The 12904-nt window shown below is 37.2% G+C and overlaps 1 protein-coding gene across 3 annotated transcripts in view; it reads left to right on the top strand.

The window, feature by feature from the left end:
• Positions 1-12904, top strand: part of DISP1 (dispatched RND transporter family member 1) — a 93923-nt gene that overhangs the window by 57320 nt on the left and 23699 nt on the right. For 2 of the 3 annotated variants that reach the window (XM_036404620.2, XM_036404621.1), the window contains exon 2: positions 4642-5178. In XM_036404620.2, coding sequence (XP_036260513.1) covers positions 4673-5178 — 506 coding nt within the window. In that variant the 5' untranslated portion in view covers positions 4642-4672. Of the gene's footprint in view, positions 1-258; positions 330-4641; positions 5179-12904 lie in introns of those variants that run through there. The other variant, XM_036404622.1, reaches the window with a different exon arrangement.

Raw genomic sequence — 12904 nt, 5'->3', positions numbered from 1 at the left:
CTGAGTTTACAGACAGTAAGACTGTTGGCTACAATGGAAAATTTCAGCATCTTGAAGTACTGCAAGGCCATTATCATATTTCATCTGGAAAGAGTCTCACCAGTTAGCACTGGGATTGTTAAATGTTGCTTATTTTAGAAATGCACTGCTTCTAGAATACAGCTGGTTTAGATGAATTTTTACATGAAAAGACATTTTTGTTACTTTGGACATTGTGTTTATCTCATAACTATGATGCTTTGTAGCTGACAGGTCTGTGAAGTTCATAAAGCCTGGGCTGGTTCGGCTGGCTGAGTGGTGCAATGCTGACTACAGCTGAAAAGCTTTAGGTAACTTTGAAATGAAATTTGAATTCTTTCCTACCTTAAATGAAAAATCTAAAGTCTTACAACAGTTTAGTTTTCATTTTGTGCAAGTTACAGATTTGGAATATTTTCTTTTTCTTACATGGTTAAAAAAACCCTCAACACTTGGCTGTTCTCTCTGTTGTCTTCTAAAAATCTATAAATTATCTGTACTAATATATTAGGTTTTACTAAATTTCCACTACGTCATTCCTTCTTGGATTTGCATTTCTATCATTCCCAATTGCAGACATTGAGTCCAGATGGGATTTGTTGAACCAATGTTTTTTTAAGTCTGGTTGGGTTTTTTTGTTTTTGTTTTTTTGTGGGTTTTTGTTTTGGTTTTTTGGTTTTTTTTTTTTTTTTGGTTGGTTGGTTGGTTGGTTGGTTTTTTTTGGTTTTTTTTTTTCTTTTAAAGAAACTAAAATCAATGAAAAATTGTTTCAGTTGCAGCCAAAGGAGCAGGTGAACTTAATCCAAGTTTTAAAAGAACATGCTAGTTGGGAAACACCAAATCCCACATAGTTTGTGTTGTACAGCATTACTTTGTTTCCCGAAGCGCTTGCAATGCTTGTCTACTGGGTGAGCTGTTTTCCCTGTTTGTTAGCTCCACAAATAATAGATGGATTACTCCATAAAACTGTTAAGAATGAACATTGCCACTGCAGACCATGGTACATTCCAGATATTATGCTCTTCCAGGAGTTGTTTTGAACTGCATGGCTCAAGTCCTTTCTGAGCAGTTACTGCTATCAAGAGTGCAGTAATTAAAGACGATTTTGGTTTTCTTCCTTTATCAGTCCAACTGGCATAATTTCTACAGAGATGATCACATTTAAAATACCTTGTGTCCAGCCAGAGACGTGGCATATATTAAATGTGTAGATTAACATTTTTTCTAATTGTATTTAATCTTCTATTAAGTAGGAGATTCTGCCTGCATTGGAACCTGTATTTTCTACCATCTCATTGTTCAGGCTACCTGTCCACTGCTTCAAAGCTTTCAGGTGTAAATTTTTATAAGTCTGAAACCCCCACTCTACTGGAGAATGCCAGGTCCTAGAGCAGTCTGAGGAATGCAGCAAAAATGAACTTCAACATTGAAGGAATTCAGAATTTTCAAAGACTAAGTTTTCAAAGATTCCTATTTTTAGATTCTTTTTTTTCAAGGTCAGCATGTTCTTAGATTTCCCATCCCATGTCATCTTAAAAATCTTACTATGCTTTTACGTGTCACATCTTAATTGGCTTATTTATTCATCCTCTAAAGGAAAGACTCAGTTAACTATTTCATTGGGCCAGTTTTACATCTCTCTAAGTTCCCAGTCACTGCAATTATGGCAGAGGAGACAAAATGCAGTGGAGAGTTAAGAATATATTTTGGTGTGACAGCTGCAGGTAAAGTTTTGCTGTCAGTGGATTTACAGCCACTTCTGTAAAGAGGGACACAAATGAAGTACCATAGTACAGAATTTCTAATCCTCTGAAACATGAGTGAAACAAAACTCAGATGACATTAGCCTGGTCAAATTCAATGACTCAAAAGAGAAAAGTTACCAAACCAAATGAAAATGTACAGCCCAGCTCACATTCTAGAGAATTGGTTTGAGTCCCAGTTCTTCATAGATGTGACTGAATAAAATATTTAATCCAATGGCTACCTTAGCATGCAAAGTACTCTTGCTTTAATGTGTTATTGAAAGAACTTCAAGGCAAACAGGTGCTTCCATTGCCTTTCTAAAAGAGTCCATAAAAATGAACGGAACTCAAGAGTTCCTCAAGGCTTAAGAAAAAAGAATGAATTAGCTCTATCTGTTAAAATTTTAATGTTTGAAATGGTTCATTAATTGTTTGTTCAACAGGAGAACAAACGCAGAATTATATGTTGTGGTACTGAGGATCTTTTCTTCTATTTAGTAGTTCTAAAACATTTCTGAACAAAAGGTATGCAGGTAGCTACTATATCTGTGGAAAATAAAGCATTTATCTTTGATTGTATTTAATGGAGGCTGCTGAGCTGTATGGACAAAAGTTACAATTGCCACGTCAGTGTTCTCAAGGGGCACAGATACACTGAAGGGCCAAGGCCGTGTGTCTGTGGTGAGGTTGCCCAGCAGTTGCGGGCACGATGTTGGGCATCTGTGTTTGGCACAGAGATGTTTGGTTTCCTTCATGAAGTGGTTGAAAACAGCTACTGAAAATTAATGTTTTAAGTGTCCTGGATTTAAAGCAAAAGAATATGTGTCTCTCTTCCTGAAATATCAGATATTTGCAGTCTCTCTATCCCTTCTGTTCGATTATTAGAGTAGACAGTAATTTTGAGCAGTGTACAGCAGTTTTCAAGTGATGATATGGATGAATCCAACTAACTTAGAAACAAATGAGCAGCATCACTGTGCAGCCTATGTTTATGTGAGTGAATGTAAAAATAAGCAGCCAGAAATTCCAAAAATGCTGCCAGACACCTGGAGAGGAGCTTTCTCTGCCTCCGTGTCCAGCTCTCACAGTGTCCACTGAGGTTTGATGTTACCTGCAGTGTGAGAGAAAACCAGACTGCTGATACACAGTGGAATTTCACATAAGTGATACATCTCTTCTGACCAAACTGAAGTTTAGCCAGCCCCTTGAATTTGCTCTCTATGCTCAGCAGAAAGTCCTCCTTGGGCTTGACTTTCCTGGGCCAGAGGAGGGGGGAAACCTGTCAGGAATGTGTGGAATTGAAGGCTGGAAAAATCTGCTTGTCAAGCAGCATATTCTCCTCTTGTGAGTGGGTTTCTAAATGAAAGTGATTTCCCAGGGCATCTGGCTCTGCACATGATCTAGAACAAATAGCAGAGGATTAATTTTTGTTTCAGAAGTGGGGGATTTAGCTCTGTCTCAGGGAGATGCTACACGGGGGGCTGCCAGGGGGAACATTCCAGTCTGCAAAGCACTTTGCTCAGAATTAGCATACAGGCAATTAAATAGCTCAGCTGGCTGGGCAGGCTTAGCTCTCTGAGCATTCAGCAAAGGTACCAGGGAAGAAAATGAGTTAGAAACTTCCTTGCTTATCTGCCTTAATCTATGTATGTTGTGTCTCCCTGCAAAGTTCAGTTGTCTGTAATGCAAGCCTTGCAATTTGGACTTACAATGATGTTAATTAAATTCGGTATTAAAAAGTCAAAGCAGTTGTAATTAACTGATTCTGTTTTTTCAGGAAGTGTTGATTTATTCTTCTAAGTAGCACATAATCAGTGTTTTTCATGCTCCCTCCTCCCTCCCCCAGGGTCATGTAAATTGGGTTGCAAACTCTTATCTGAGTGTGGTGTTTGACCTTTCATGTTATTTATCAAAATAATGATCTCCAATTTACCTTTTTATCTTATTAAAACAAAGTTATAGTTAAGATGGGAAAAATTGACTGCTGTAAGCACCTCACGCAAGTTTTGATCTTGAGCTGTGATCACTTCTACAATGTTAATAGTTCTCATTTATCTACATATTGCCTTTAAACCTTAGGAGAAAATCTTTTCATATGCTTCATTTACGACACGTTACATTATGCACTGCCTTTAGAGTACATGTTGCCGAGAAGTGAAAGCTTCTCAATCAACAATTATTCAATCCTGGGATTATTTTTTGTCAACCCGGTAAAAACATGTGGTTGTATTCTATCTTTTTAGTATTCACAACAGTTCATTTTGAGCTTCTGCTAAAGATCTAATCTACTATTCATAAAATTTGATATGTCTCCTGAAATAGCTTGATTCATTCAAATAAGGCATATCAAAATTTCTTTATAAACATGAATATGCCTTGTTTTTAATAGAAATTGGAAAGGAGGTTACTGAAACCAGCACATTATTGGTTATTAAATAATCTCTATTGTGTGGGCTCATCTCCTGCAGTTTTTCAAAGCACACAGGCATATTGCAGTGCAAGGTGTGGTGACAATGTTTATACCAAAATCTGTTTTTATAAATAGTGGCTATAGCTTAGTTTTTTGCACAATGATTTTGCTCTGTGCATGTCAGCCATTACTTGTTAGCTGTGACACAGACACTGACAAATCTCTATTAATTTGATTTATAACTTGGTGTAATCACTGAAAATTGACATAACTTCACTCTTAACATTTTGTTGAACAAATTTAAGTACTTTAAGACATTCCTGGCAGTGTGCATGGCTCCTTTCCCTGTTTCCCTGTGTTGCAAAAGGTGAAGCTCAGAGCAGAGCTTTACTCATGTTAATTTAAAGTTATTTCTGAGCATGTGAAAACACTGCAGCTCTCTAAACTATGCTTTATTTGTTTCCTCAGGAACATCGCGTGTCCACTGAGAACTTGGAGCATGGCTATGAGCAACACCAGTGACTCTGTGGTCCTGAGCAATGGCAGCATCTTGTCAAATGCTGCTGGCCCAGGGGTTGTTGCAGCTAATGACAGAGACATCACGGTCCAACAACTCCCATCCAAGGAAACACCAAGATCAAAACCAAGTCCAAATGGCTGCCTGCAACTAAATGGTACAATCAGACCATCCTTTCTGCCTTTAGACAACCAAAGAACTCAGCAGATGTTGTCGCAATGCTGCCACCCTTGTCCATACCATCATTCTTTAAATAGCCATAATAGCAAGCAAGAATGTCATTCAGTGGTTGGCAGCTCAGCATCATCTCCTATGACCTCGTGCTGTATGCAGCCACACACTGAGTACTCAGCCTCTATTTGCCAAAAACGCACCCCTGTCTATCATCCTGCCTGCTGTCTTCAGCCCTCCCCATCCTTCTGCCTTCACCATCAGTGGCCTGACCATTTCCAGCATCAGCCTGTGCAGCAACACCTAGCCAGGATAAGGTAAGCAGGTTGCATTATTTCTTAGTTCTCAGCATGGATAATCTTTCCCTGAACTATTTTGTTTTCTTACAGAAGTAGGAGATCTGAAAGGAAGATGAACCAAATTTCTTTCCCAGTGATTTTACAGATCAATTTTCAATGCATTATCAAGTCATTATTTCCAGGAGAAACCAAGTCAGGAGATTTGTTTTGCTGGGCTCCATGAATATTCCTGAAGTGAAATAGTTCTTTCTTGGGAGAAAAAAAACACTGGTGTTTTTTTTTTCTTCTTGGGGATTGTTTGGAAGCTTATTAGCTCTTTCAGAAGATACAGGGTACACCTCTGTTGTATAAAACAAACCAGTAGAGATAGCTAAGAATACACTGAAAGATCTGGTATGTCTGCACAGTCTAATCAAAATACATATTTCCTTAAAAAGATGCATTGAAAAATATTTTCAACAATCCTATTCTCAAATGTTCGGGGTGTTTTTTCTTTGTCAGGTCAGCTGGTTCCGTGGGTTGCCCTCATGTCTTTTCAGTGTAGGTTATCTGCTAAACTTCAAAATTGTGCTCAGATTGTGGAATTTGGGATTGCTCTAGGTTTTAGTCCTTTCTGTTCTCTATTTCATAAGAATCTGCCTCTTTGTATTTGTTAGCTTTGGAGTTCCAGAGCTTCAGGGAGCAACAAACACAAGAACAATCTTCTACAGCCTCCTGGTCCTGGGCAAAATCAGCCAATCTAAGAAGCAATTTCTAAAAAGCAAATTCCCATTGAAGGAAGACACCTTGAAGCTTTTAAGCAATGTTATTATTTTTTCTGAGTTGCAGTTGGGCTAAAAGGGGTGGATTTTCATGGGAGCATTAAAACTACCCTTCTCCCTGTTATCCAACATCTGCACCCATATACAAGAACTTGGAGCTGTAAGTGTTTCTCTGTCAGTTACAATGATTTTGTCTTGATGAAATATATGAGCTAATTTTAAACTCCTAAAAATATCAGACGGGGAAAAACATGTAACGTGGAAAAACTCAAAGTGAATAAAACTTTTTTCCCCTAAGATAAAAGCAGATGAAAATAGGGATGATAATACAGAGCACAAATCAGCGTTCTCCTGCCAGTTATTCCACTTAGAAATGGAAAAAATCTTAGTTGTCGAAACTGCTTATAATCAGACATGTATTTTCCACCCCATTCGTCAAGCAAAGACATTGTATAATTTTGTATGCAAAGGTATGAGGGAAGTTGAACTATTGTAGGATCATCATACTTTTCAAACTGTTGGAATGGTTGCATTGATTTCACTGTTTTTCTCCCTGTGCATCAGGGTTGTTAAACTTCATCTGTATTCCATAGTCATGAGGAAGGGAACAAATGCCATCCATAGTCTGGGTTTCTGGCTTTAGTCTAGAAATAAAAACAGTGAAAATTTCTTCTGGATATGATAAAAAATTGTTTTCAGTCATGCTTCACAGATGCAAAAAATGTTTGAAATGCTCTGATTGGGCTCTTGAGCCAAGACACTGTTTTTTCATCTTCCTTGCCATACCATACACTTCTACAAAAATGTACAGAAATTATGAACAATGATTTATGATAAATGGTTTGTCTTACTGCTAGCAGTCGAAAGATGCAATCCAACCTTTAAAGCACCTATACTTATTTAACCAGCTCTATCTGTTAGCATACCCTGCATATCCCTATCAAATGATTACTGTACTGCTTCCATGCCTTTTCACTCTGTAAACTGCCCATGGCTGCAGTAATGGACAGTGTATACTGATCTGACTATCACTTAGCATGGAACCAAAGACTTCTTTTCTCTCTTCATACTCAGCAAGGTGTGTCTAAATACAATAGTCTGTCATTGCATTGTGAAGTTATCACCCAGAAAGGCCACTGTCAATGTAGATATGTTGGAGATGGTAAAAACTGGGAGCAACTGGATGCAGTCTTGCAGGTGGATGGATGTGCACTGAGGAGGAAGCAAACTGCCTCATTTGAAGCTCCTTGGCAGGGCTGAAAAGGATAGGGTGATAAATGTGTATTTATTTTTTACGTGTTCAGGTCACTTCCTGTAAACAGAAGAGTAAGACTTCTGTGATATTTCAATGTGATCATTGTTGCACACTCTTAATTTTATTGCAGTTTGAGCTTATAATCTGCACAGCAGCTTCTCCAGGTATTTTTATTACAAGGTTCATTGGAAATCATCCAGCTTTATGAAATGTGCGTGTTTCAACACGGTTATTTAAAATGCAGGTTCTTATACTCTACATTAGTTAAATTCAGTATGTAGTCAAACAACACTTAATTTAGCTTCTTTCTTTAAAAAAAATGCATTCAAATATTGTTATAATTTTAAGAAGGGGGAAAAGTTGTGATTAGATACAGGAGGGTGAACACTCTTTGCAGACTGTATCACCGATGCTTACAGCTCTGGGTAGGTAACCAATTGTTTCAGCACAACAGGCTTTGTCAGGTTTTGAAGCCCAAGGCTTAACATTTGTCAGTGACCTAATATTAAAGGAATGTGGCTCTGGTATATCATTGCAGATTGGAGTGAGTAAAGACTAATTGAAATAATGCCACACTTGTCCTATCCCCTTAAAGCTGGCTGGATATGGAATTTTGTAGAGGGTTCAGCTTTGAAGTTTAACTAAATTACATGGAAACATCATCTATCCACTGCATCTTAAGAGTCTGGACAACTGTTAATTTTTTTAGGTTGGTGAAAACATTCTGTAGCATATAAATATTTTTAGTGGTTGGTGTTTTGCAGGATGATTGTGGTAAAAAATTGTATTGTAAAAATAGGTAAAAGAGGTCAACATTTGGTTGTAATGATTCTGATGTCTTTTAGATGTTTTTCTGAGGTTGGAAGATCTTGAGTAAAGTTTCTTGTGTTGTTTTGTGCACATATTTAAGAAGTAGCTTATGTGAACAGGTTCATACTTCCTTTTTTCAGTGGCCATAATATCTTGACCACACAAACACTCCCTGGGAAATTCCAGCCATCTCTCCATATCACAATGCAGTTGTCTTGAGGTTTGATTTGCTCTAACCATTTCTAAATTTACCTGTGTACAAACATGGCACATTTAATTCTCTTCAGTACTGTTGGATGGTTTTTTTGTTCCTCTATCCTGCCCCTTTGGAGAGCTCATGCTGAAGTATCCGTTTTTGTTGGAATGCACTTATGTATCTCAAGAAACCTGGGGGCTTGGACACCCTGGAAGATATGAGTTACTGCCCCTCCTTTGCTGTGGCTTCTGTAGTCATCAGCAGCCTTCATCAGGGTGGGTAGAAATAGGGGAAACCAAGCAAGTAAGGCTGTGAAAGAAGCATGAAAATTGATCCCTAATGACTGGAAGCACTGAGTTAGGAGTCCCTAGGGAAAAGTAAAAATGTGCAGCCCAGTAGCATGCTTAGTGGGATGAAAGGAGGATGAAATAAATAGTGAACAGTTGCATAGTTCTCTAGAAGAACTAAATAGTAGCATTTTTAAAAAGCTAGAAAACTCTTACAATCTTTCCTGGTATTTTTCAAAACCGCTTCTTCATATAGGAATGTATACATATCAGTAGGAGTGGCAGAGGAAGGATGTGCAGAGATCATTTAGGAAGTTGTCTCAGGATTGAGGAAGGCACGTAATAACAATTGTGATATCTCTGGGGCCAAATTGGATTGCTTCCTTCAGACATGTATGGGAAGTTTTTGGTGGGAAAACACCAGTTAAAAGCTACCTGTGTGCCTCTTAATCTTGATGTCAATTCTGCTGGAATCTCTCTGATGATAAAATTTAGAAAGCTTAGGTCTGTGGACTCAGAAATAAAAGGTAGGGCAGAAGAGGTCAGGGAGCTGTGAAGGAACTGCTGGTGCCGCTGCTAAGGAAAATGCTCCAGACTGCCAGTTTATGCAGTGCTTGCACTTTCACAGTATCAATCCAATAAATTCAAACAAGCCCTCTTGGATCAGGGTGAACCTGCTTTGTGTCACCCACTGTTTACTTTTTTAGACTATACTGTTGATGCTGTTGACTATGGCAGACAAGTAAGGAAAACTGTTCTGAAAAGCGTCTGAATTATCTGTGGTAAAAAAACAGGCTGAAAGGATATATGGAATGATCTCCCTATGATCATGCAATCATCTCAAGCTGGAACAGGAAAGTAAAATCTGTTTAAAGCCCTACAGAATCCTTACTTTGGCTAAAATTTAAGAATTGCTCCTCATCCCCAACCAGCCTACTTTGGAGGTTTTAGCTCCTAAAGCTTAGTTAGTTTAAATTGCTGAATTTTAAATTGCTAACTTTTGCTTGTTAGACCAATTTATATTCTGAAGAAGGCAAAAGACAGCATCAGGAAACTGCTAAAACATCCAGACTTTTTGTACATCTTGCTTTTAGTTTTATTTAAACCTTCTTTTGAAGTGTTTCGGCATTGCAGATTTATGTGATGGTTCTGGGACTCTGGGTTCTGCTCTGTCTCAGCATTCTGTACCACACACTGTTCAAACAGTACTGCAGACACAAGTGAATACTTACAGTTTATTTAATACTTTAAAACAAAGCTCTGTAGAAATGAAAAACCGGTGAAGTGAGGATAGAACACTACAGCTGCCTCTTACCCATTTTAGATTTTTCCTTCTAGTTATTTGGCATAAAGATTAGAACCAGAAAAAAATAAAATCTCCTCTGATTTTTCAAAAAGCAAGGAAATGTTTGTCAAATACCAATCTTAATAACAAGACTTTGTTATGAAACAGTTCCCTGCTTGATTCCAGGAAAAGGATAATGGTTATCTAGTACATTCTGCATGGCTTGCGGAGCTGATTTTGCATATACACGTGTATAAAATATTTTCAAATAGCCTCAGTTCAGCAACATGAACTGTTCACAAAAATTTTTCCACTGAGCTTTTTTAACAACCTATCCTATTTTGAAAGTTGTTAGCGTCTGCTTTTTTTGATGCATTAAAAGATATTTTAGTTTTCACTTTTTATATGAACTGTATACTAATGTCTTTTGTACAAAATACATGTGCATATAATGATTAAAAAATTAATAAAGGAACCTTTCTGCCTTCCCCTAAGAAGATTAAAAACAGGAATCTTTAAGAAGAAACCTTTAGGTCAGATTTCTGGAAGTGGGATTTCTGAAATGTTTTATCAGCCTTTAGCAACTAAAAAGCAAAAGCTGGGACCATAATTTCATTCATTGTTCAGAGTGTTGCAAATCTTTTGGTTCACGTTATAGATCAGGAGTTCCTGAAAAAATACAAATTCTTTCTCTGTTCTCATTTAAGCCATTTTTTCTATGCCAGAGTAGGAGTTCTCCTTATTATGAAGCATTAACAACCCAATGGCATACTTGGGATTTTGATGTAGTTGAGAAAAAAGAAAAGGAATGTGAAGCCATCTCATGCATCCATCTGAGTCCATATGTGGGATTCTCTGTTGAGCCCGTGTGGAAAATTAGGTTTTCCCTGTGACCAAATGAACTGGTTTTTTTTCTTTCTTTGAAATACTTTTTCATGTCAGTCTAATTTAAGCTGTGCTTCTTCATTTTCACACATTTTTATTTTTAGTCTTGCATGATCTCTGAGTGTGATACCTTAAGAGTTTTATTAATTCATTTACTCTTCCCATGATAAATACTGTGCATTGTTGGCTGTTGAAACAACTTGCTGCACTTTCTGGAACTGAAAGCAAAGAGCTGACACACAGAGAGTAGAATGCAAATAAAAATGCCATTTATAATTTGGTGGCTGATCAAATTAAAAATAGCATGGCTAAGAAAGTATTAAGTGCCTTAAAAAAAAAACCTGTCATTCTGAGCTGTCCAGGGGATTTTTGCAGGCTTTGGAATTGTACTAATTAAACATTAGTGTTTGTCTAGACTTCAGGTTGTTTGGAATCAAGCAGTTTTGCCATGGGAAGGTGGTGCTTGGTAGTTTGGTGTGAGTGCAGCTGAGGACCAGCCTGGCTGTATATTGCTGTGTAGATTCTGCTCCTTAGGAAATTCAGGTCCTGTGTGTGCTTGAATTTCCTGTGCCCTGTATCCCTCACCTTTCCCTGAACAACAGAGGAGCTCACTCATAACTAGCAATCTGCTGGGCCTTTGAACTGCTGTCCTTAGAAGATGTAAAGCTGCAGGAAACTCAGCTTTATGGGAGGGAAACCATAAAAAAATGGCTCCTTTCTTTTGTACTAAATTGACTGGAAAACCACCATCAGCTGTGCTCATTCTGGAAAAGGACTAATTGGCGTGGGGTTTGAGATGACTTTTAAAACTGAGCATTTATATGCACTTAGAAAAAACCCACAACATCCAAAATTATGTCAGTTTGTTGGAATATTTTGATGATGTATGGTTGTTTTCATGTACTTTTAATTTAGTAGGACGTTGTAGTAAATGTCTTATTCAAATGTGAGTAAGACAACACCAGTAAACAAAGAGCAACAGTCTAAACTATGCATGGCCAATGACCTGATTTTCATCACTCTTTAAGAGATGGGTTTTGAAAGATTTGCATATTCCTACATAAAAGTTTTGAGTCTTCTTCTGATGGGGGAAAGTGCAAATTATCAACATCACCTTTAGAAAGCTCTTTATGAGTTACCATCATTATTTCTGTCTCTAACTCCTTCTAAAATCACTTGTTCTTCCTCTCTGATAATTTCAATGTTGTCTTCATCTCCTAGTGAATAATAATAGATGTCCACACTTTTAATTGGTCAGTGGTGCTTGAACAGCAAAACAAAACAAAACGCCTAAACACAGTACAAGAGGGAAATACAGAGGGTACCTGAGCAATTTGGCATTGATTTTGCTACACAAAAATTACAACGAGATTCTACTGAATAAAGAAATCTCTTAAAAACTGGACTATCAATGCAAAATAGAAATGAGGTGGTACCACTGACAGATCAATGGAGGTAAGGGAAGTTACAACTAGAAATCCTGCTGATATTTCAGAGAGCTTAGTCTCACTATTGGCAAATTAGGATTGGTTTGGTTCTTTTCTAGTAAAATCATAAATAGATTTATGTACTGGACTGGAAAAGCTGATTTGCATCACTTCTTCCACTTCTCCCATATTTTCTAGCATGTTAATAGGATCCCTTGCCTCAAAATTCTTATGTTACCTTTCCAGTTTGTAAGATGTTTAGTTTATTCTGTCAAATAGATGAACTTTTGCAAACATTTTGCTGAACATGGATTATGTTAAATCTGTTTTATAGTCTGTTCAATCCTAGAGCGCTTTTTGGGGGTTTTAGCTACCATACTGGATGTATTTAGCTCTTAAAGGTTCAATAAATATTTCCCTTTTTTTGCTTGCTTTTTACTGAGCATACAAAACAAATTTCATGTCAGGAGATCCAAAAGATAATGTTGCATTATATATGTACAAGTTTTCATTAGCACTAGCAAAAGCTAGAGAGCCTTCTTTGTGCAATTACATATTAAATCCTTTTAAATATATTATGTTGAATAGACATTTGTTTTATATCACTTAAAAGTGATATAAATTACTAAATTCACAGATATTGGAACAGGACTTCAACACTGAAGAGAAATATTTGACTAAATTTAGAACAAAGATCTGAAGTAACAGTATTTTCATTTGCTCCAAGAGATTAAATGATCAGAAAGGTAAAAACTATTGTTTGTCCCCATGGTTAGATGAATAATCTGGAGAAATTTTAAGTGCTTTTAGTCTATCTTTAGAAAAGTTCTCTGGACAA

The sequence above is a fragment of the Molothrus ater genome, chromosome 3 (genome assembly GCF_012460135.2).
Source record: "Molothrus ater isolate BHLD 08-10-18 breed brown headed cowbird chromosome 3, BPBGC_Mater_1.1, whole genome shotgun sequence".
Classification (NCBI taxonomy): Eukaryota; Metazoa; Chordata; class Aves; order Passeriformes; family Icteridae; genus Molothrus; species Molothrus ater.
The sequence above is the reverse complement of the archived record's forward strand: the minus strand, read 5'-3'. Positions and strand labels throughout refer to the sequence as shown.